Below are 26355 nucleotides of genomic sequence, written 5' to 3'. Positions count from 1 at the left end.
GTACTACATAACGAGAGTATCGGTAATGACGAACCTTAGACAGCTGTGCGTAAATACGGAACAGATGCTAGGTTCGCGCCGCTCGAAAGAAATGAGTCCCAACAGCGAATTTTCAAGAGAACGCTTAAAAGATTACTATAGATCCAACGATGCGATTTGCATGAAACTCAATCAGTGGAAAGTGGAATTTTTGGGCTACAATTTAACTGTTCACACGACTTTGAGAATTTATTATTAACGGACCGAATTTTGCAAGTTGGCGGGGCTTACCACCACTTTAGGCGAAAAGTTTGGTTTCACTATATAAGAAACCCCAACTAGTCCATAGTATTCCATTCTGATACAGTCTACCGCAGTTGTTACGTGTTAGTTGTGAAACGTCCGGCTCCATGGCTAAATGGTTAGCGTGCTGGCCTTTGGTCACAGGGTTCCCGGGTTCTATTCCCGGCAGGGTCGGGAATTTTAACCTTAATTGGTTAATTTCGCTGGCACAGGGACTGGGTGTATGTGTCGTCTTCATCATCATTTCATCCTCATCATGACGCGCAGGTCGCCTACGGGTGTCAAATCAAAAGACCTGCACCCGGTGAGCCGAACATGTCCTCGGACACTCCTGGCACTAAAAGCCATACGCCAGTTCATTTCAGTTGTGAAACTTCAGTGTGAGCAAGTGTGCTCAGTTATTGTAATTCAGCATGACTGAAAAATATTGTGCGCTATTCACATTGAATTATTGTGTTCAAACCAAGTCTGTCATATATCAGACAATTCCACATGAATATATAACCTAATCGTACGGAATGAAGGAAGGATAGTGTGTGTGAGTCTAGGTGCTGGTAGTTCCCGTATTAACATATTAGGGGAATACATAGAGGAGAAGGTCCAAATATGGGCTACTACTTCCTTTCTGTGAAATTACTGGAAAACCGTTGTAGACACAAATGAAGAAACAGCTGCAAATTTTAACTGGATGTATTAGCCAAAGCATACAAACATGGAAATTTGAAATGCAGTAATGATCTAAATACAAATAAAGATTTAATAAAATGTGTCAATTTGTTAGTTTTCAATCCAAAAATAGGCTAGTTTTAAAATGACTTAATAACATGAAATCATGGCATTAGGCACAAGAAAATGAAAAATCGCAGTAACGATACGGAAGACAAATAATAAATACACACGAAACATACCAGTAATACTGCGTACATTATTTACAAAAGTCGCAAATCTGTTGTTTCTTTTCGGCACCCACACAGCCACTGTGTGCCTACAAGCAGCACATAAAACAAATTATCCGAAATTCAACGGAAGAGTCTTCGGAAAATTGTCTCTCCCAAAACATGCATCTCGCGGCCTTGATCTCCCCGAGGACAAACCATAAAACTATCTCCATCATCATCCATTTTCATCGATATGTCTATAAACTCTTCCGAATCAGAATCTGAACTCCGTTAATTAAAGTTTCAGTTTTACTTTTCCTTGGAATTTATCTTCGCCTTTTCCACGTATGCTTTTCCCTTACTTCCTCCTTGTTATCTTTTTGAATCTCAATTTTCTTCCTTCACGTTATGTTCCTAGATCAAAATCTATTATCCTGCTGCTCATGTTTCGCTGAGGTTTAGCTGTCAGCTTCCCAACTGACTCGGACAGTCGAAACTTGTAAGGAGTCCCGGATATTAGGGAAGAACCAGTCGCTTTAGGTTCTCGGTTAGTAGTTTTCTTCGATAATGTAGGAAGTGCAATGTGAAAAGGACTCTCTACACCACCTCTTGAGCCTCCTTAAACCACTTCCCTCACTAGGCCATATTAGGACCATACAAGGTAACCCAAATTTAGACCATGACGTCAATGTTGTTTGAAGAGTTCAGATGGTCTACAGTTATTAAAAACAAACTCATGTATTTCCTCAAATGAGAGCTATGATATTTAAGAGCAATTATCACATACCTCGGTATCCTTTATTACGATGAATGACAAGCAAAGGCATGTTTCACTCTTACCTGTAAAACTTTTAGCAGCGCCTGGATTGACTCTACGCACTATAACACGGAATGTACGAAACAATTCCTCCACCAGACTGACGTCGCTTACATTCCTGCTTTCAATAAATCACTACTGATATGCATTTAGGGCAGTCGCCCAGGCGGCAGATTCCCTATCTGTTGTTTTCCTAGCCTTTTCTTAGATGATCACAAAGAAATTGGAAAATTATTGAACATTTCCCTCTTGTACGTTATTCCAATCCCTAACTCCCCTTCCTATAAACGAATATTTGCCCCAGTTTGTCCTCTTGAATTCCAACTTTATCTTCACCCTAGTTAGGGATTGGAATAACTGAACAAGGGAGACGTTTAATAAATTTCCAATTTCTTTGAAATCATTTAGGAAAAGGCTAGGAAAACAACAGATGAGGAATCTGCCACCTGGGCGACTGCATTAGATGCAGATCAGTATTGAATGATTGATTGCAACCCTCAGTCTTATAAGCTCCAACACCCACTGCCAGGCTACAGCATCATGCACCCCCATTATCACCACTAACCCATATTTGGACCTTCTCCTCTACTATTATAGTCAGTGGCGGCTCATGTGTATAACATTTAAATGTCGGGTAGCTTATGTTGACTGTGCGAACGTAGTGAGATGCCGATATGTTCTTCAAATGATTCATTGCCGTGAGTAAAGCAAGTGCAGTGTCGGAAGGCGCAAATCAAAATAATAGGAAGTGCTAATGTAGCCAGAGAATAGTGCCTGAATAACGCGCATATAAAACAATGAAAGCCAATAACTGTGACGTGTTGCAAAAGGAAAATGAGTAGTGAGCTACAAGAATTAAAAATCGTTACTTGGTTAGTTCATTTTAATCCACGTGTGTGTCTAGCCATAGCAGGTTATCTGATGATGCATAAAACATTACTTCATTAATAAATTTCCCATTTGCTTACGTGTACGAGATGATCGTCGAACCTAGGAGAGGAATCTACTAGAGTCGCACCTTGTGCCTGCATTCGTCTCTTCAGGGACCGCCTAGAACGTCAAACGGCAGTTTGCAGGTCAAGACATCACGTACGAGACCCAGACGAAGAAGAAGATGAACCAAGTACACTTCAGTAACGAGGCTTCAGTGATGGCAGCTTGAATCCCCCCAGCCGTTCCTTCGGATGACAGAAGCGTTAAGTATATTCCATTGTTCTAGGCATGAATTTCACATCGCCCATAAAATGTTAAAACTTGTGTATATACATTTCTCTAGAATGCAAATATCTCAAGGATAGGTAAGCACCATAGGCGTGTGTCGAAGGGAGTGAAGCTTTTTATTAATAGGTCTTTATATGGGTTTCTTCTGTGATTGGGATAATCACAAATTTATCCCGTGGAATTTCTTGCATGAATTAATAATAAGGCCCCTAGTGTTTGTTGTGTGTGAAGCATTTTAAAGATGGGATTAATACTTCAACAGACGTTCGAAGTCACTAAATTTCCATTAGTCCTTTTGAGTCGTCATAGTATTTCAATTAACATTTGTTTCAATGCTTCACGAGTAAGGCAGGCATTACGCCCCCTTTTAATCTTAAGACTGCAACCAGATGAAGATGAAGTCACGATTCCGGGAGCAATCCATGATTTATATAGTACGCGAGTGATGTGGTGTTAGTGAAATTACCTGGTGAAATAGTCTTCTAAATGAATGAGCAATGTGGTTTGGGATACTAGTGTGTGAGGTAAGGAGAGATGGTTCGTGTGACAGTGATTGAGATGAGAGACCGGAAGAATAAAAGAATAATATGTGGGCGTGGAATTTAGAATCCATGTGCTTTTTGACAGTTGCCATCTTGACAGGTCCTAAGCACGCGGGCGCGGAATTTAAGCAAGTGAACGTGGCTAACCTCACTGCTTTACGGCAAGTTGCATTTCCCGACGTGGATTTTAAATAAGAGAGCTGTAAGCATGTATAGGGCCGGGTCAATGATAAGAGGATATTTGGTAGCAATAAATAACGATGTGCCTGAACAGGGCAAGAGACGTGTGAAATGAATTCTGTGCATATGCTGGGAGCGAAAGAGAAAGCGTTCTCCTAGATGACGAATGCAGGCTACGGCTCAGAGATAGATTTACAACCCCTAATGTGAAAGAATGTTGAACAGGGAGATGGGTTCGCTCGGCTGTCAAAAGCTAGGAACATTCATAGGAGAAGTCTGCTCCAGCTGCACATTGTGTTAAGAGTCCAATGCCAATTATATTACCAGCAACGTTGTAGACTCGATGTCTCATTAGATGAAGTGATTCCACCCATTTTTCTTATCAAATTAGATCAAAAGTAGGGTTTTCCGATATGCGCCCCGAAACCGGAGGAACATGGGTTCGACACCATGTAGTATTGACAAACTTGGATCAGTACCAGGAGACCTGGAAAGGTCATAATTTCTATATGCATTCTTGTGTGGGAAGTGTATTATTTATTGATGTAATTTCAGGTGATTACTTCTGATTCCTGTTTATATGCGCATTATATTATTCAATGATGTTTACGGTTTCTTACAGGAAACCAACGTTGCTGGATCCGCTTTGTGATATAGTGTGATAAGGTATCCCAGAGAAACATGCATATGGATGTGTAATGGTAGTAGGACAAAGCCGGTTCTATAAAACACCGTGTCAGCATCTTTTCTGCTGAGTCAGCACACGAGGTCATTGACACCGGTCAGGGTCACTGACCCATGACGCAATGACCCCCTGACTGTGACGTCACGAACACGTGCTTTTGATTGTAAACAAAGCCACGTACTTTTTGACAGCTGTCACATTGACGAACCCTAACCTCACTTTTTCGGACAAGTGAGCATCGCTAACCTCACTGCTGCCATCTTGACAAGGCATAACCTTATTGTTGCCACCTTAAGCACGTGGTGGCGCGCAATTTGAAATCCACGTGCTTTTGACAGCTGTCATCTTGAAAGGTCCAAACCACGTGGGCGCGGAATTAAAATCCACGTGCTCTTGACAGCTGCCATCTTGACAGGTCCTAACCACGTGGGCGCAGAATTTAAGCAAGTGAACGTGGCTAACCTCACTGCATTACGGCAAGTTGTCTTTCCCGACGTGGATTTTTCATAAGAGAGCATGCTTAACCTGACAGTCGCCGACGTAGACATTCGCCATCTTGGATGGGCCTAACCTCAGTTTTCTTGGGCAGATGCCCTTCTCGACTTTGGCAGTCGCCATCTTGGAGGGGCCTAACCTCAGTTTTACGGTTAGATGCCCCTCCCGACGTGGACGGTCGCCATCTTGGAGGGGCCTAACCTCATTTTTACGGGAAGATGCCCTTCTCGACGTGGACAGTCGCCAACTTGGAGGATATAACCTTACAGGACCTAGTTTTACGGATAGATGCCCTTCCCGACGTGGACAGTCGCCATCTTGGAAGGGCCTAACCTCAGTTTTACAAGCAGATGCCCTTCGCGACGTAAACAGTCGCTATCTTGGAGGGGCATAACCTCCTTCCTCCTCATCAGCAGACTGCCCTTCCCGATGTGCTGCGGAAATTTTTAAAAATTGAACGGGACATACCCAGAGGGGCCTAACTTTAGAGTTTTAAGGCAAGCTGCCCTTCTCGACATGACCCTTTCCCGACACGATTTTGGAGAGGATTAAAGTTTTAAAGCAAGCTGCCCTTCTAGACATGGTCCCTTCCCCACAACTATTTTGGAGAGAGGATTAAAGTTTTAAAGCAAGCTGATCTTTTCGACAGGGTCCCTTTTCGACACTATTTTCGGAGAGAGGATTATAGTTTTAAGGCAAGGCAAGCATTAGAAATTATTTTTGTTAATAATACAATTAAAGAGCTAACAGATGACGATCTCCTGGTCTATTTTGCAAAGAATAGCGGATATGAGGATAAGTCAAATATTACCTTTTACCAGATCTACTTACGTTATGGTATTAAACTGGAAAGCATGGTGTAGCGTTGTCCTCTTGTTCTTTTTACCTCCTAATATGATTGACGCATACGTTTTCACTTACCCTTTTTACTCCTTTCGATTGTTAACAAGAGAGGAGGGAGCGGTAGGAGGAGGAGGATGAGGTAAGGAGAAGGTAATACCTTTTTACCCTCTTCAGTTTTTTTTATATATTCAAATTTTTCCTTTCGGATTGCAATCAGCACGCACGCAAAAATATAGAATTGAATGAAGGACAATCAAATACTGTGTGTCTCTATCCGACAAGACAAAACATGTTGACTATTAGACATTATACATTTCGTATCGTATTCCAAACAGAAAACTTGCCTTGATTATAATGCAAAAACAATAGTTGCCGTAACAGAATAAAAATATCGTACGGATTCGAACTTTCTTCCCTTTCTATTCATCATTAGAAGAAAAATATCTCTGATACATTTATTATGGGATTCGAACACTAATCTCTTTGTTTAAAACAGGGTATACATGATAACAAACGCACTTCTGTAAGTTATATATGCAATCAGCACACACGCAAAAATGTGGAACTGATTGTAGGACAAGCAAATGCTGTATGTCTCCATCCGACAAGACAAAACATATTGAATATTAAACATTATACATTTCCTATCGTGTTCTGAACAGAAAAAACTTATCTTGATTATAACGCAAACATAATAGTTGCTGCAACAGAATAAAAAGTCATGGGACTCGAACTCTGTTCCCTTTCTATTCATCATTAGAAAAATCCTAACCGCGTAGCCAATTCGCTCGGTATAGGAGTGTTGGAATGGCATTATCACATAATGCTATTAGAACTTTACATTATAAAGATATGTTTATTATTACTCTACACATCTCTAACCGCGTAGCCAATTCGCTCGGTATAGATGGGAAAGTAAGACAAGCAAATGCTGTATGTCTCCATCCGACAAGACAAAACATGTTGACAGGTTCAATCCTATTACAGAGGACATGGAACATACTGTTATTATCTTACAGTAAATATTTGAATAGTCATCATTCATTTCCTATTGTGTTCTGAACAGAAAACTTACCTTGATTATAACGCAAACCTAATAGTTACCGTAACAGAAAAAATCGTAGGATTCGAACTCGGTTCCCTTTCTTCTAAAAAAATATCTAATACATGCATTATGGGTTTCGAACATTAATCTCTCTGTTGAAAACAGGCTACACATGATAAAACGCACTTCTTTAAGTCATATATGCGATCAGCGCACACACACGCACGCACACACACACACACACACACACAATATGGAATTGATAGTAGGCCAAGCAAATGCTGTATGTCTCCATCCGACGTACAGTTGTCACAAATCACAATCACAATCAGCCAGTTCTATCAATAACTGATGTGGTCTCTTGAAGTCTGAAACTTAGGTATTTAAGAGTTGCCTCCGCTTCCAGCGATCTTGAGCGATGTTTTGCCAATTAACTCCGGCGATTTTACGGATGTCCTTGTCCCAGCGATCCGGTGGCCTTCCTCGCGGTCTCAGTTTATCTCCTGGACTCCATTCGAGAACAACCCTGGTCCATCTGCCATCCTTTCTTCGGGCCATATGTCGTGCCCATTGTCACTTCAAGGTTGAAATTCCCGTTATGATGTCAAAGACATTTGTAACTGCTCTGATGTCATGGGCGCTCTTTCTATCTTTTCTGGTAAACCCAAGCATTGACCTCTCCATTCCTCTCTGGGCAGTTCTTAGTTTCCGTTTAGTGAACGCATTCATTGTCCAGATCTCACAGGCATAGGTCAGGACACGGAGAATGCATTGGTCATGAACTTGCTTCTTTAGGTTTACTGACATGTTGGATTTGAAGACGGTTGAATATCATCCAAATGCCTGCTATCCTAATTTGATTCTTCGGAAAATTTCTTGACTTATATCTCCTTTCATGTTCTGTTGACCAAGATAGATGTATTCAGCAACATATTCAATAGTTATTCCCTCTATCACTACATTTTCTGAAGCTGCCCACTTGTTATGCATGACCTTTGTCTTGGACGGATTAATCTTGAGGCCTACTTGCTGACAAACTAGTAAAAGATCGCGTACTTGTGATTGCAGTTCATCCTTACCGTTAGCCAACAATATTATATCGTCCGCAAATCTCAAGTGATTCAGCCGCCTCCCATTGATTCTGATACCTCTATCTTTCCATTGAACTTTGGACATTGCCATATGCAGAGAAGAGCTTTGGAGAAATGGGGTCACTTTGTTTTACATCACGTTGAATGGGAAGATCTTCAGTTGTTTCACTGACACTAACAAAGGCAGAAGATGATTCATATATGTCCTTAAGTATGTTGATGTAGGCTCCTTCTACTCCCTGTTCAGCGAATGCCAAAAGGACAGATGAGTGGTTAACAGAATCAAATGCCTTTTCGAAATCAACAAATGCTAAGCAGAGGGGCAGTTGGTATTCATTCATTCGGCTGATTACTTCCCGTAGAGCGAGTATGTTGCTAAAACCACTGCGGAAACCCGCATGTCCGATGGGTTGGGCTAAGTGGAGAGTTGAGCTGATTGTATTAGTCAGGACCTTGGTAAAGACTTTGTACAGGGCGGCCAATAGGCTGATAGGACTATAGTTCATTACGCTGTGGATACTACCTCTTTTGTGAAGTAGGATGATCTTTGCTTTGTTCCAAAATTTGGGAATCGATCCTCGTTGGAGAAAAGAAGTAAAAAGTTTAGCCAAATAATTTGCCGTTGCCTCCCCAGCAAGTTTCAGAATGCTAACTGTTAGTCCGTCATCTCCTGCAGCTGTATCCTTTTTCATATTATCTATAACGCATTGACCTCTCCATTCCTCTCTGGGCAGTTCTTAGTTTCCGTTTAGTGAACGCATTCATTGTCCAGATCTCACAGGCATAGGTCAGGACACGGAGAATGCATTGGTCATGAACTTGCTTCTTTAGGTTTACTGACATGTTGGATTTGAAGGACATCTGGGACATGTGAAGTTGTACCAAGCACGGGAATGGCTGTAGTTTCTTCGGTTTTGCTGTATAATGAATTGTAGAAGTTTCTAATAAATTTTAGCAGTTCAACTTTGTCAGTCATTTTGCCTTTTTCACCATCCATTGCTATTATTTGTGTCTTGGCTAACGTTAACAATCGTTTAGCTGAATTTAAACTCCCTTTATTCTCAAGGCTGACCTTAGTATCTCTTAATTATGCTTCTTTACATCTGCTTTCATGTTTGTCTTCTTAAATCAATAATCATACCACTATGCAAATAAATTGACTTTACGCTTTTAGTTATTACTTAACAGGGGATACCTTGAAAAATCTGTGTCCCACCTACAATTCTACATCGTATTGTGTTAAGGAGATGGATTTGCGGGATTCGAACACTGACACATGCAACAGAAAATAGTCTGTATTACAGATATAGATTTTGAACTCTGATTTAGTTACCGTGACAGAATTAAAAAATCATTGATTCAAACCCTGTTCTCTTAACGCAAACACAATAGTTACCGTAACAGGATAAAAATCATGGGATTCGAACTTTGATCCCTTGCTATTAGAAACACAGACGCATGCAACAGAAAAATATGTATTACAGATATAGAATTCGAACTCTGACTTAGTTACCGCAACAGAATAAAAAATCATGGATTCAGACCCGGTTCTCTTATCGTAAACACAATAGTTACCGTAACAGAATAAAAAATAATGGGATTCGAACTTTGATCCATTTCTATTCACTATTAGAAAAATCTCTAATACATGCATTATGGGATTCGAACACTAATCTCTCTGTTGAAAACAGATTATACATGATAGCAAACGCACTTCTTTAAGTTATATATGCAATCTTGTCCTACCTATAATTCTACATCGTATTGTGTTAAGGAGATAGATTTGCGGGATTATAGTTTTATATAATTAGAATGAAAAGGGAGAGGAATAGAAGTGTGATTGGTGTAGAGTTGTACTTCCTCTTAAACCAATAATCACTAAAACCATGCGGATAAAATGTTACGTCAGCTGTGAGAAGGGGAGAGGGATCGGAAACGTGTTCATATATTGTTAACTTACCTTGTTTATAAAATGATTTTACCCTTTTAGTCACTACTTACGTCAGGCAAGGGGATACCTCAATCTAATCTAGCTACGAATCGAACATAGTCACAAAAAATTAAATTGTTACGCTGAATAGCTCGGATGGCCACTCAGGCGACACCCTTTTAGTCGACTGTTACAACAGGTGTTTAGTGTTTAGAACACTGAATTTTTGATTGTAACGTTTTAAGCTTATTCGATTGAACACTAGGGATATTTAATTGTCTACTGTAATGTTGATATTACTTGGTGAAAAATAAGAAACCACGTAAATCTCTTATCATGGCTGACGAACCACATAAACCTATTATCATGGCTGACGACATAGGTGATTAAAATATACAAACCTAGTATTTTTTGCATAGTAGTTTTAATTCGTATTACCTTTTCTGCGATGCCTACACAATAAAACATATTTGAAAAACGATTTAACTATATTGTAAAAATCAACGGGATGATATCTTATAATCGATCTACGAAATACAGAATTAAACGTCACATTCCTCTTAAAACAATAATCACTACCACTACTACAATACTAGTTTTACTTATTAAGTAATGTTAACATCAATTTTGAACCCACTGTCTTGGGATCCGGAGACTAACACTCTACTACTAGAACTTTACAGTATAAAAGTACTATTATTGTTACTCTACAGCTACACATTCCTAACCGCGTAGCCAATTCGCTCGGTATAGGCGTGTTGCATTGGAAGTATCACATAAGGCTACTAGAACTTTACAGTATAAAAATATGATTATTATTACTCTACAGCTACGCATCCATAACTGCGTAGCCAATTCGCTCGGTATAGTTGTGTTACAATGGCATTAACAGAGAATGCTACTAGAACTTTACAGTATAAAATATTATTATTAATCTACAGCTACACTAAGGTACATCCCCCAGCATTTGCCTGGTGTGAAAATGAGTAACCTCGGAAACCCATCTTCAGAGCTGCCGACAGTGGGGTTTGACCCCGCTATCTCCGAATGCAAGCTGATAGCTACATGAACCAAACCGCGCCGTAGAAGCGACAGTGGTCTTAATGAAGGTACATCCCCAACATTAGCCTGGTATGAAAATGAGAAACCACGGAAACCCATCTTCAGAGCTGCCGACAGTGGTGTTCGACCCCGCTATCTCCGAATGCAAGCTGATAGCTACGTGACCCAAACCGCGCAATAGAAGCGACCGTGGTCTTAATTAAGGTACAGCCCCAGCATTTGTCTGGTGTGAAAATGAGGAACCACGAAAACACATCTTCAGGGCTGCCGACAGTGGGGTTCGACCCCGCTATCTCCGAATGCAAGCTGACAGCTACGTGACCCAAACCGCGCAGTAGAAGCGACCGTGGTCTTAGTTATGGTATAGCCCGAGCATTTGCCTGGTGTGAAAATGAGAAACCACGGAAACCCATCTTCAGGGCTGTCGACAGTGAGGTTCGACTCCACTATCCCCGAATGCATGCTGATAGCTATGTGACCTAAAACCGCGCAGCCAGCGACCGCTGCTCAGCCCGACCGGGGTCATAGATATGTTATAGCACCCCGACAATATTAATTATACACTTGAATCGTATTTTTATGCATACCGGATACTTACATATCCATGTTTTAAATATAATCTCTAATACGTGAGTGATGGACTGCATTCAGTAAAAGAATGTGAACATTCTGCCTGCATGTCGCTAGCATACCCGGATATAACCCACATATCGATCAAAGTTCAATATCTGTCCTCATTTTTACAACACTGCAAGTTTCTGCCTGCCCGCCCGGATGTGACCTAACGTACGAAGCACTTCTACATTTCCTATACAGTTCCATGGAGTGTATCAAAAATATTCCATTCTTTTACTGAATGCAGTCCATCACTCACGTATTAGAGATTACATTTAAAACATGGATATGTAACCGTACGGTGTGTATAAAATACGATTGAAGTGTATAATTAATATTGTCGGGGTGCTGTAAGATATCTAAGACCCCGGCCAGGCTTAGCAGCGGTCGCTGACTGCGCGGTTTTGGTCAAGTAGCTATCAGCATGCATTCGGGAATAGCGGGGTCGAACCCCACTATCGGCAGCCCTGAAGATGGGTTTCCGTGATTTCTCATTTTCACACCAGGCAAATGCTGGGGGCTGTACCTTAGCGTAACAGTGGAGTAATAATAATCATATTTTTATAATGTAAAGTTCTACTAGCATTATGTGTTAATGCCATTGCAACAACAACTATACCGAGCGAATTGGCTACGCGGTTAGGCCTGCATAGCTGTAGAGTAATAATAGTCATATTTTTATACTGTAAAGTTCTAGTACCATTATGTGATATTGCCAATGCAACACACCTATACCGAGCGAATTGGCTACAAGGTGGCGACTGTCCACGTCTAGAAGGCCATCTGCCCGTGAAACTGAGGTTAGGCCCCTCCAAGATGGCGACTGTCCACGTCGAGTAGGGCATCTGCCCGTAAAACTGAGGTTAGGCCCATCCAAGATGGCGACTGTCCGCATCGGGAAGGGCATCTGCCAGTAAAACTGGGATTAGATCCCTCCATGATAGCGACTGCGAGGTTGTGCATGCTCCCTTATGTAAAATCCACGTCGGGTAGGTCAACTTGCCATAAAGCAGTGAGGTTATCCACGTTCACTTGTTTAAATTCCGCGCCCACGTGGTTAGGACCTGTCAAGATGGCAACTGTCAAAAAGCACGTGGATTTTAAATTCCGCACCCACGTGGTTTGGACCTGTCAAGATGAAAGCTGTCAAAAGCACATGGATTTCAAATTGCGCGCCACCACGTGCTTAAGGTGGCAACAATGAGGTTAGACTTTGTTAAGATGGCAGCAATGAGGTTAGCGATGCTCACTTGTCCGAAAAAGTGAGGTTAGGGTCCGTCAAGATGACAGCTGTCGAGTTGGGGTCAATGACCTTGGCCGGTATCAATGACCTCGGGTGCTGACTCAGTACAAAAATGCTGACACGGTGTTTTAGAACCGGCCTTGCCCTACAACTTGTAATTCATTAAGGTAGTCAAGTAAATTTAATATGCAAATTACGGCGATATGATTTACATGATTATGAGAATGTGCGTAACTGTATTTCATTAAATACTTCACCACCATGACAGATACCTAATAATTATATTCGCTTCACGAGAGGTGCAATTCCAGTGTATATTTTTAATCATGTGTTTGTTGTGTAGTGATATAACAAATACCAGCGGGTATCGATAATAAAATAAGGGGATGCCCTTATTCAGTGCAAAGTGTAAATACCTAGGTGCTTGTTTAAAGATGATTGGCGGTGTCAAACGATAGTCAGATATAAAATAGACTGATATGGACGTAGTAATATCCTCCAGAGAGTTGATTTATGTGTAATGATATGGCATTGTCTCGTGTAAAATTTACACTTGTGACTCCATCAGTTAATTAAAATTAAGATTTTTAAAAATTGGGAACAAATATACTTCTCATTCCAGTAGTTAGTGTATTCCTCTCATGTTATAGAACACTCTTCTTACAATATATTTAAATTAAGTGCCCATTTTTTTTATCGAACAGACCATTGACCCGTATGCTCTCGAGCTTAGCTGTTGAGATAGTGAAAGTAGGGAGGATGGGGGTTCGATGCCCGGGATAGACCTCCGAAGTTCTCATCATACAGATTTCCATTCAAGATTTATTTGTGAAGCTCAGTTACATAAATGATGCCCTGATGAGCCTGGGAGAGGTGCAGTACCTACATTGAACGACCAAATATGGTAGGTTTTCACATATTTTAGAATATAAACTGCAAAATAGGAAGAAAAGACGACAAATGAAGTGTAATATTATTGGGAGTTGTGCAACCCTGCAACAATACCACGCACCACCCTTGATCAATAATGCAGCAGCCCCACGTGTACAAGGGAGAAAAGCAAACCCATGGTTTGATGCATCGTACTATATTCAGAGGAAAGACCCATGAAAACACTTCAAAACACGAGAGAAAAGAAAGACAACAAAACGTTGGAAGAATACCGGCAGCAGAGGAAAGGCTATAAAGATGTCCAAAAAGAAAAAAAGGAATACTTAGAAGAGGCACGAAGGAATGTCATTGCGGAAGCTGAGCCAGAACCATACGGGGTGAGTCAAGGCCGCACTAGATAGACAGGCCACAAGGCTCGGACCGTGACGTCACGCGAGTGGCTGGCGTTCAGCATGGCAGTGTAGGGCCCGCTCTCACTTTCACCATGATATTGTTCATGTATTCAACCTTAATGATAAAATTGAACACTCCTTCAATTGTGGCTTTACTTAGGCTTGTATACTACACGAGTTTTATGCGGGGAGAAAACTGGCAGGGCAGTATATGTATATTTCTTTGCGTAAAATCTGTCACTTGTAACTCAACATGGTATCTTGTAAAAGATCAAAACGCATAATACGTATACAAAAAGTGTTAATCTTACTACGAAAATGCATGATGGCAATTCACAACAATAGTCTGAAACCTTTCTTAGAAATTAAGCTGCAATTTAAAACTTACCTAACAATTCCTAAAGTTTCAGCTTATACATTTTTATTTTCCTGAGGATTTCTTCTTCTCAGCCATGAGTTTGTCTACGGTAACTTTTCTATTGTTATTCAATAATATAACGGTAACTTTTCTATTGTTATTCAATAATATATTACAAAAGATTTATATACATTTGTCAACGAAATGTTTAAAACTATTTATTTAATCACTGTATGTTTAAACATGTTTTCGTTTTCCAGAACATTGTTGACAAGCGAAATCAGAATTTTTCTCTGAGAATCCTCATGTAAAAACATTAGTGTACAGGTTTACATTTTGTAGCTCTAAAAGTGTCTGGTACAACACCTTTTGGTCCAGGGCAGGAGCAAGCCAAGGCCGCACTAGATAGACTCAGATAGACATTTTTTTGTCTGACTCAGAGTTGTCAAAAGTCAGGATAAGTTGTCAGCTTGATTAAGCCAGTTATTTATTAAGATTTTAAATAAATGACCAGTATCAAACAACTTTGTGTGTGTGTGTGTTTCGTCAAATGGATTTTGAAAAGTGGTTTGTAAATTGCTTTTGCGCAGCTTTTCAAACATTTTCCTACTAACACTGTTATTATTAGAAATTATGCATGCTACCTTATAAGCTATAGGCCTATCTGTTAATACTTTAAAGACTTGCAAAATTAGTTCTTCTAAGAAATGTCACGTTAGGTTCTTACATGGAAACAAATCAACAACGTCTTTACTTTTTTTAAACTGGATGACAACATAAAAGTTTGTGCAGTTGTAGCTAATGTAGTGTTATTTTCTCCGCTTTTACTACTAAAAGCAACTCCCTCTACCTTTCCTCCTAGCGGGCGATCTGGCCGTGCGGTTAGGGGCGTGCGGCTGTGAACGTGCATCGGGTGATAGTGGGTTCGAATCCCACTGTCGGCAGCCCTGAAGATGGTTTTCCGTAGTTTCCCATTTTCACACCAGGCAAATGCTGGGGCTGTACCTTAATTAAGGCCACGGCAGCTTCCTTCCAGCTGTTAGGCCTCTCCTATCCCATCGTCGCCATAAGACCTATCTGTGTCGGTGCGACGTAAAGCCACTAGCAAAAACAAAAATAAAACCTTTCGTCCTTTACAGTTCAGCTCACGTTTTATGTAGACTCCATCCAACAAGTTACAAAATATTTCATGCTCGTTTAACAATTTTAGTTTCTTTTTCAAGTAATTCCAATGTGAATCATCAATACCCGAATTTCCCGTGCCTAGTTTTGCAGTAAAAGACTGTGAATAATCGGGTGAGGCATTGTAAGAAACGTTGATTGTCTTATCTTCTTTTACTCCCCAGGAAATGCGAAAAATATTGAAGTGAACCATGTTATTAGAATACAGGAGTAAAATACTTTCTTTGCAAAGGATATATTTAACTGTTCCTTACAGAATTATAATTTATCAGTAATGATACACTCATCAACTTCACTTTCAATTTCATCGATTATTTTGTGTACAGATTCTATTTTGTCGTGGACAGTCACTTTTGAGTTACAAGCAGGTCTAAACAGGAAGTTACAAATACTTCTCTAATTTGACCATTTTAATATCTTGCCCCCGTCACCTAATGCACGTATATCAGGGTTATCACTCATGAAAATATCATGTTTAATGGATTTAAAATCAAGAGCCTCGTTTAATGTTAAGGAAGTACCAATTTTCGGAATATTTTCCTCAGTCATATACATTTTGAAAATACAGACTTTGGCTGTTAAAGTTGACGGAGGGGCCGATGACCTTCGATGTTAGGCCCCTTAAAACAACAAGCATCATCATCATCATCAAAGTTGACGGAAACTTTGTCCAAATCTAATTTGCGTTTAATACTGAAATTACCCTGAACGTCATCGAAGTCCTTGATCCTGTCATATTTTTCCTCAGCTTTCTTTCTTTCCTTCCTCTTCCCGTTTTTCAATTTCTTCTTGTCTTTGAATAGGATTTTTGCTCAGTGTTGGAAGATTTTTAGACAGATAGGCAGGTACATTTTCAAACTTGGGAATAGCATCGTTTGAGAGTTTTAAATGGTTAGGTTTTACAGTTAAAAGAGACTCATCAGGTCTTTTGACAGAATCGTCCCTAATTACGAAACTTCGTCCAAGTGTTTTATGCACACAACTGAGCTTGCTGAAGGGATGAATTCTGTTCGATGGATGGCTATGATCCACTTTTGTTTCCGAAACAAGCCAGTAGGAAATTTAAACACTGAAATATTAGGCTGTTTTGAACTGTAGTTGATTCTACAACCAGGTGTACAATACGACGTGGCCTTAATTCACAATGTTCACACATGTTTAAATCATTCAACACCATCAATAGCCTCACTGCTACGAGGTTCAGATCAGCCTACAAGTCACTGGCGAGAAGTGAAGCGGCTGGCGGCTCGTGTGACGTAGTGCCCGAAGTGGAGGGGGAGCCTTATGGCCTGTATATCTATACTGAAATTCAAGTTAAGAGCTTAGGAAAAGTATCCTTCCGCATGTGAGCACGTCCCCTGTTCCCCCTTCCCGTCTCGTCGTGGTTCTCCATCTCCGCCACAACCAGCTTATCATTAACGCCGTGCGACCATCTGACAAGTGCAGTACTTCATTCTGAAATAGTGAAGCATCAAACGAAATCACTGCCTTTCACATAGCTGTACTTTGATTACGTACCATACCTATTTATTCCTTTATTGACCATGTAAAACCTACAGATTACTGACGAATTCCGAGGCAAGAGAAGCAAGAATTATTTTTGTTTCATAATGCGATTTGTGTGAGGCACATGGAGACTTACAACATACGTATACGATTCCGCTCTCGTGCAACGACTGTCAGTGGCAGTTTCTCACAGTTAAAAAAGCTGAAAAACCCACCGGTGAGTGGGATTGCAAAATACAATGCTTCCAGGAATGTTGTAAATATTGTAGTCTCGTCATTCGGAAGGTAAAAACGAACTCATGATCCTCTCATGACAACATTTCTGTAGGTAGAGGGCGGTTGCGAATATAAAGTAAAGTACACATTATTATTATTATTATTATTACTATTATTATTATTATTATTATTATTATTATTATTATTATTATTATCGAATACGCCAAAGATCCTATTCCCATACCGTGTTAAGGCCCTTCCTGTTTTATTTACGGCGAGTACTGAGCTGACACATCGTTCTTTCCCTGGAGACTTGGATTTTCCATTCCAAGCGAACGGCGTAAACACTGTACACAGAAATGCCGATCAGCTGCGCGGACTTTTTCACGTCTTCCACAGTCCACAGTGGATTCTAATCTCGTAGGCTACTGTAAACGTTTAAAACAATTTGGTTTAGATTTTCTACTTTATTTTCCTCTACTTTTGTTAGCTTTAAAGTATTTCACAGGGAACTCAAGCGTTACAGCATCACGCACGTCTTGCTCACAGCTGGCAGCCATTATGAATACTGAACAGTGAACACGCTGTTGCAGCCAGCATTGCCAACAGTTTTCTTGGATCCATCTTCAACGTCCCACCTATTATGCGAACTTATCAACAGTGGAATGAACTCGAACAAACTTACTAAGTACACAGTGCAATAAGATATCAATATCATATTAAATTATTATTACTTTGCTACATACACCACTGAGAACAATAACTATTCACAGCCATCTACGTATGAAATATAAGAGTTGGTAACGAACCCGAATAACATACAACCTGTGATATATTTTCCATATTTATACAGGCAAAAATTTTAATTTATCAAGTCAGTTCACCAGAATATCTAACCAAACTGAAGGAAGCTCCTGACTTCAGGAACAAGTAACAAACCTAGGGAACTATTTGGCGCTGCGGAAGCCTTTTCACCGACCAGAAGTCTGACTAACATCAAAGGGACCGCTAAGGTCTTAAGTTGACTCTCAGTATAGTTGGCCTTGGGTGAGTCCGCTGCGCCTGATGTTTCTGCTTTTAGATATCCCAATGAACGTCAGTGGGGTGATGGTCGATTTTCCTTTGCCGTATACCAAGCTACAGTCGCCTTTAAAGCACCTACTGCGTCATCACTGCACGACTTTTGCAAAAACATGTATGCGACAGGTATTTAAACAATAGATCGAACTGTCATACAGTAATGTAAAATGTACGTGCCAAGTATAAGCATTCGACTGGTTTTGAAATTATCGCTAAAAGGGATGACATATTGATCGAAAACGTGTGTAAGTTTGTGAAGCGGGACGTAGTTTTACACCAAGTAAGCTTTCTGATATACTGGAGGCAACACTTACTGTGCTGTAGTGGACCAACCTCAGACGTGTTGACGCATGTTGCGTTGGCAGGTGGGTTCGAATCCCACGAGCGATGAATACTTTTATTCACATTTTAAACTTTGGCGATCAAATAAGAGGCAATCCGTGCCACATTTAACCAATAGCATGCATGTTGAATGTGTAGCGGCCTGACACTTGGTGTAGCCTAGCAGTCCTGGTCATTTCCTCGTTATGTATTCAACAGATGAGTATGTCGACACGCTCCTCATCTACGGCGAAGCAAGACAGAACGCAGAGGAAGCACAGTGCCTGTACCAGGAAAGATTTCCACACAGACAACAACCAAACGCAAATACGTTTAGGAGGGTGGAAGCGTCGTTTGTGTAGAAATTCATCACTTTCCCGAACAGGTCCTGTTAGAGAGTCACCAGTTACGTCCGGTGAAACTGCTGAGATGGATTTGGACATTTTCCTGGAGAATCCTCACACGAGTACCCGGCAGTAGCACAACAAGACAGCATCAGCCAGTCGTCTGTTGTAAGGATATTGTATTCCAGTTTTTTCGTCAGTATCACCTGCAAATACATCAAGTACTCCACGGAAGAAATTTCGAAACTCGTGTTGATTTCTGTGCGTGGATACTGACGCAAGTGGCAAATGATCCAGCGTTTATACCTCACATTTTATTTTCAGACGAAGTACGATTTCATAACAATGGCTCTGTGAATCGTCATAATATGCACTACTGGAGTGTTGAAAATCCCCACTGGGTACGGCAGGCAGCATTTCAGGCACGATGGGGAGTAAATGTCTGGTGTGGCATACTGGGTGGTCACGTAATTGGACCATATTTCTTTGAGGATCATTTGACAGGAGCCCTGTACCTACAGTTTCTTCAAGACCAACTAACATTGCTGCTAGAGGATGTGCTCCTGGGTGAGCGTGTAACCATGTTGTTTCAACATGCTGGAGCTACCCCTCACATGTCAGCAGATGTTCACAACTACCTGAATTTTACACATCCTGGTCAATGGATAGGAAGGGGAGGAACTGCCACCTGGCCTGCTGGATCGCCCGATTTGACGCCACTGGACTTCTTCCTATGGGGCTATTTGAAGGATGTAGTGTACGCTCAGCAGCCGGAAAGTCTTGAAAGCCTACAAAACCTTATTACGGAAGCCTGTGAATCCGTAACACCTACAATGATACAAAGAGCCCGAATGGCAGTTCAACGGCACGCTGAAACGTGCATTTCTGCAGAAGGCCATTTATTCAAACACTTACTGCGCTAACAGGCTGTTTCTCAGTCAAGTGGATTCAGACTCCCAACAATTCTATCCTCGTCCATCCCTGCTTATAAAACATCCACATAAGCAGGCCCAATGGCCCAGAACAGTGCCAAAATGAATGAATGAATGAATGAATAAATAAATAAATAAATAAATAAATAAATAAATAAATGAATAAATAAATAAATAAATAAATAAATAAATAAATAAATAAATAAATAATGAAATAATGATATAACCCACGATCATCCTCTGTGGTGTAGTGTTTAGTGTGATTAACTGTCACCCCTGGAGGTCCGGGTTTGATTCTCGGCTCTGCCACGAAATTTGAAAAGTGGTAGAAGGGCTGGAACGGGGTCCACTCAGCCTTGGGAGGTCAAATGAGTAGAGGTGGGTTCTATTCTCACCTTAGCCATCCTGGAAGTGATTTTCTGTGGTTTCCCACTTCTCCTCTAGGCAAATTTCGGGATATTACCTAACTTAAGGCCACGGACGCTTCCTTCCCTCCTCCTTGTCTATCCCTTCCAATCTTCCCATCCCCCACAAGGCTCATGTTCAGCATAGCAGGTGAGGCCGCCTGTGCGAGGTACTGTCATTCTCCCCAGTTGTATCCCCGACCCAATGTCTCACGCTCCAGGACACTTGCGCTTGAGGCGGTAGAGATGGGATCCCTCGCTGAGTCCGAGGGAAAACCAATCCTGGAGGGTAAACAGATTAAGTAAATAACCCACAACGTGAGAGCATTCTGATACATTAGCTCTTTGGATGATTCTCGAAGTACGAAATGGGAATAAAATGTACAGGCTCGAGTTGGATTCGAACCCACCTAGCAAACTCAGCTGTATTAACAGCACTGCACTTAACCTATGACACCACGGCGACTCCAGCGAGTAGATTTCCAGAAAGCCTACTAGATGGAATACTACTTCCGCTTCACAAACGCACACATGTTTTCTATCGATATGGCATCGCTGTTAGCGTTCATTTCATACCCACCGAGCTCGATAGCTGCAGTCGCTTAAATGCGGCCAGTATCCAGTATTCGGGAGATAGTAGGTTCGAATCCAACTGTCGGCAGCCCTGAAGATGGTTTTCCGTGGTTTCCCATTTTCACACCAGGCAAATGCTGGGGCTGTACCTTAATTAAGGCCACGGCCGCTTCCTTCCCACTCCTAGCCCTTTCCTGTCCCATCGTCGCCATAAGACATATCTGTGTCGGTGCGACGTAAAGCCAATGGCAAAAAAAAAAAAATGGCATTTCATACCCTACTGAAAGTTCATAATTGGCACGTACTTTTTGCATAACCGTATGACAGTTCGATGCATTGTGTAAATGCCTGTCGCATACGGTACATGTTTTTGAAAAGGTAATGGTGCAGTGAGTGATTCAAGGCGATTGTTGCTTGGTATACGACAAAAGGAAATAGACCCATAACACCAGTGACGTTCGGTGGGATGCCTAACAGCATAAAACGTAAGGCGTAGCTGACTCACCCGATGTAGGGCCCTGCGACCAAAAAGTCAAAGCTTCCAAACCTACATATCAATGAAAATCTGGGAAGAACGTATCAAGAAACGAACCTGTGCAAAAGAATCAAGACATAAAACCAGACTCCCAGAAGACCTGTATATTACAGAATCCATCACAGAAAGAGAGAATTCAAAGGCTATGCAGAAATTGAAGAATAATAGGTCTCCCGGGTCGGCTGGAATCAGGACTGAACATTTAAAGAAAACTACAGATGAACTGTTACCAGTATGGATGGCGCTATTAAAGAGATGTTTGTAACTCGGAAGAATACTAAGTGAATGGAAGAAATCAACAATTGAGCTACTACTATATAAGGGAAAGAGGATTACTGATAAACCGAACTTGTGCCGGGGAATTGCATTGGAGTCGGTTGCCCTGAAGCTATTAACAGAGATACTGACATCCAGGATAAATATAGTTATAGACCCACTGCTGCTAGAAGAGCAATGTGGCTTCCGTAAAGAAATATCAACAACCATGGCAGCAGCTAATCTACTACGACATGTAATAAAGGCGCTGGAGAAACCTAAAGGCAAACTTTATGTACCTAATATTGATTACTCGAAGGCTTTTGATTTAGTCAACATAACTACAGTATACTTATAAACAAGTTTGAAAGGTTAATAGGCAGAACAAGAACAACGACCCTCATATAGAATGTTAGCAGAAAAGTACATACAAGTCTATGGCGGAGTTGGGAATTCAAGATGGATAATACAGACGAATGGAGTATTTCCTGATGATTCCCTGAGCCCCATCCTATTTAATGTTCTCACATATGATGTTGTTAACAGAATGCGAGAAACAACAAAGGCTAATTATACTTATAAGTGGATGATATGGCAATTGCTTCAAAGCAGATAAATGACTTGCAAAAGGCAGTAGACATATTACGAGACTGGGCCCAGAAAAACGAAGTTACAATCAATGAGGACAAGATGGTAATGATAATTTTTGAAACGGTGGAAGGCCAGCAGCTTTAGACCAAGTGACCTGCAACGGCAAGGAGCTGAAAATAGTCAATAATTTCAAATACCTGGGCGTTACCCTACAGGTTGCAGGAAGAAGCTTTGGACTACACATAAGATCAAAAACAGCCGCCGCAATGAAAGCTACAAACGACATTGGGCATATAAATCTCATATAACTTGAAACAGCAATGGTACTTCTTCAAACGAAGGTACTACCCGTTCTGACACATGGACTTGAGCAAATATGGGAATTTCTTAACTACAGGCAATTGGAAGTGATAGAAAGGACAAAATCCTGATTTCTCAAAAGAGCTCTCGGTGTATCGAAGTCAACCAAATCCAGACTGGTATACGAGCTTGCAAGAGGAACGATCCTGATAGAGGATATACGGATAGGTCTACTACTAACGATTACGGAAAGTTACAACAAGCTGCTCCAAGATCTACAGAATAAAAAGCGAGACATACCGATGTAATTCTACACAACAAATGCGATGCTGGAAGGAAGATGGACGCAGTCACTCTCTGAAATGAGGCAAGTCGTGACCAGGGTTACAGTTCATGGTTTTCACCATAGGATTTGCTGCCGAAAAGTGTTTCATGGCTCAGAAAAAAATTGCGTGTGCGAACTATGAATGAAAACCTACAACCTGTTTTCCAGTCATTCACCGGTTCAGGGAATGAATGAACGAAGCCCCCAGGATAGGAATTGTGCCGGCTGCCGAGGCCTGTCGCACTCCTCTGGGGCAATGATTAATGACTGGCAGATGAAATAAATGATAATGGAGAGTGTTGCTGGAATGAAATATGACAGGGAAAACCGGAGTAACCGGAGAAAAACCTGCCCAACCTCCGCTTTGTCCAGCACAAATCTCGCATGGAGTGACCGGGATTTGAATCACGGAACCCAGCGGTGAGAGGCCAACGCGCTGCCGCCTGAGCCACGGGGGCTTCCGTGTGCGAACTGCGTAACAATAAATGCAGAACTTACCACATAACCACGTGCCCAAACCGAAACAGGCCAGTAGTGGAATATAGCAAGGAGTGACATGACTGCTCAGTACTATGTAAATATGCTGTATTACTATCTAGGTCAAATTCTAAAAGGAATATGTCATATATGTACTGTTATGGCCATTCGGCCGCAATAAATTCTTTATTCATAAAAGTCAGACCAATTAAGCAGAATTACAACAGGGAGGGTAAGACACATGTATGTCCTAGACTATATAACTCTGTTAACGTCTAGGACAAAATAAAGAAAAACAAACTACAATTTAGAAATTAGATTGTCCTGACTGACTGATTCATCATCGCCGAGCCAAAACTACTGGACACAAAGAAATGAAATTTTGAGGTTACATTTATATGACAATGTAGGTACTCACGAAGGAAGGATTTTTGGATATTCCGCCACTAAGGGGGTGAAAAGCGGGGAGGGTGAATAGTTAAAATGAGTGTATCTATATCTAAAAAATTTATCAGTTTAAAGACGTGAAAATTGGTACATGGAATTTCCTTTAATAATTAGCATGATTTTTTTCGGAAAATCCTCCAAAGGGGTTGAAAAATGTGAAAAGGGGTTAAATGCCTTTTATGGGGATACTTATATCTCAAAAATTGAAGATGTTACAGTCATGAAAATGGGCATTTGGAATCTCCTTCAAAAACAAGGAAACACGTATTTTTTTGTTTTTTTGGAAATTTTCTTTAAGAGGGCGTAAACAGGAGTGACAAAAGTGGCGAATTTTTAAAATTGGTATATCTGCAATATATCTTTAAAAATATGTTACAGACGTGAAAATTGGTATTTGGAATTTCCTGTAAAAGTAAAGGAACACCCATAATAATCCACTTAAGGGGAAGTGTTAAAGGGGATGAATTTTTTAAATGAGCATATCTACAGTATTTCTAAACAACTTACCACATATTACAGAGGTGAAAATTGGTGTGTTTAATCTCTATTAATAAAGTAACACGCATTTTTTATTTCGGAAAAAACACTTAAGGAGTGAAATAGGGATTGAATTATTTTTATGATGATGATACTTATATCTCCAAAACTGAAGATGTTACAGACATGAAAATTGGTATTTTGAATCTCCTTTAAAAATAAAGACACGCGTATTCTGTGGCGGAGGAGGCTGTGGGGTGGAATCAACTTAACCGGAGGAGCGAGGTGTAAAAGGAGTTGAATAATTTTTATGAGGACAAAAATAATAAGTGCACTTAAAACAATACACCCCTAAGGGGGTAAAGACGGAGGGGGGTGATAAATGATGAAAATAATATGACCGGGTGACTTAGCTGTGCGGTTAGGAGCGCGCAGCTGTGAACTTGTATCCGGGAGATAGTGGGTTCGAACCCCACTGTCGGCAGCCCTGAAGATGGTTTTCCGTGGTTTCCCATTTTCACACCAGGCAAATGCTGGGGCTGTACCTTAATTAAGGCCACGGCCGCTTCCTTCCCATTCCTAGTCCTTACCCCTCCCATCGTCGCCATAAGACCTGTCTGTGTCGGAATGACGTAAAACAAATAGCAAGAAAAAAGAAGAAAATATGCATTTACATGAAACCACGAAGTTAAAATTTCAAATGTTATCCTAGGTGTTAAATAACAGAAAGTTTCAAACAAGAGAGTTAAATGGGGGTTAAGATCCGAAAACAAATATATTCATTCTTTCCTCCGAAACTGTTTAACGTACGAACAAAATTCCAATTACGGTAAATATTTTAAATCTTAGGTGTGAAATATACGCGTAGAGGCGCGCGGCTGTGAGCTTGCATCCGGGAGATAGTAGGTTCGAATCCCACTATCGACAGCCCTGAAAATGGTTTTCCGTGGTTTCCCATTTTCACACCAGGCAAATGCTGGGGCCGTACCTTAATTAAGGCCACGGCCGCTTCCTTCCAACTCCTAGGCCTATCCCATCATCGCCATAAGACCTTTCTGTGTCGGTGCGACGTAAAGCCCATAGCAAAAAAAAAAGGTGTGAAATAGCAAATATTTTTTAACGTTCCACCCCTAAAGTGTTAAATGGGGTTAGCTCCGTAGAATACATTATTCATCCCTTCAAACCCGTTCAGGCACGAACTCAATTTTTTAATGAAGAGCGATCTTCTGTATAATATATGTTAATAAATATTTATAAACATTCACCCCTTAAAAAGTATTCATTCCTCCATTACTGTTCGACTACAAAATCAAAATGTCACAGGTTGGTCGCTTTTACATCCTAGACGCTAAATAGGACAGGGTTTAAAACATTCACATTCTTCCGTATGGGTTTCAAATGAGTTAGATCAGAAAATAATAGTCATTTCCCCAAAACCGTTTGACGCACGAACTGAGGGCGTAGTTTACAGGCTCAGCTGACAGTGGACTCGCCTAAATGCAAAACGTTGAATAATAATTTTTAGTTTAAAACCGTAGCGAAGAACGGTTATCTTGGTCTATATATATATATATATATATAACTATCTGTTACCCACGGCTTCGCTCGGGAGGATTTCGTAAGTTGATAAAAATTAATTGCTTCTCGGAATCACACTAAGACATTATCTGAAAAACCCTAAAATATAAAAACTCGCCGAAAAATTACATTTTATTTACCCCAGAACCTCTTTGTTAGCCACGTTTGTGGCTTAGCCTTCTGGAGCTAAGATGACCAAGCTACTGGCAGAGCTAAATCTGGAACAAGTGACATGGAACCCT

The 26355-nt window shown here is 40.8% G+C and overlaps 1 protein-coding gene across 1 annotated transcript in view; it reads right to left on the bottom strand.

Moving 5' to 3' along the window:
• Positions 1–26355, bottom strand: part of LOC136857942 (cytochrome P450 6k1) — a 168559-nt gene that overhangs the window by 86459 nt on the left and 55745 nt on the right. The window contains exon 2 of the mRNA XM_068225210.1: positions 2996–3155. Within this exon, the coding sequence (XP_068081311.1) occupies positions 2996–3008 (13 nt within the window). The 5' untranslated portion in view covers positions 3009–3155. The remainder of the gene's footprint in view (positions 1–2995; positions 3156–26355) is intronic.

Source organism: Anabrus simplex, chromosome 1 (assembly GCF_040414725.1).
Source record: "Anabrus simplex isolate iqAnaSimp1 chromosome 1, ASM4041472v1, whole genome shotgun sequence".
NCBI lineage: Eukaryota > Metazoa > Arthropoda > Insecta > Orthoptera > Tettigoniidae > Anabrus > Anabrus simplex.
This window is presented reverse-complemented; position numbering and strand designations above follow the sequence as displayed.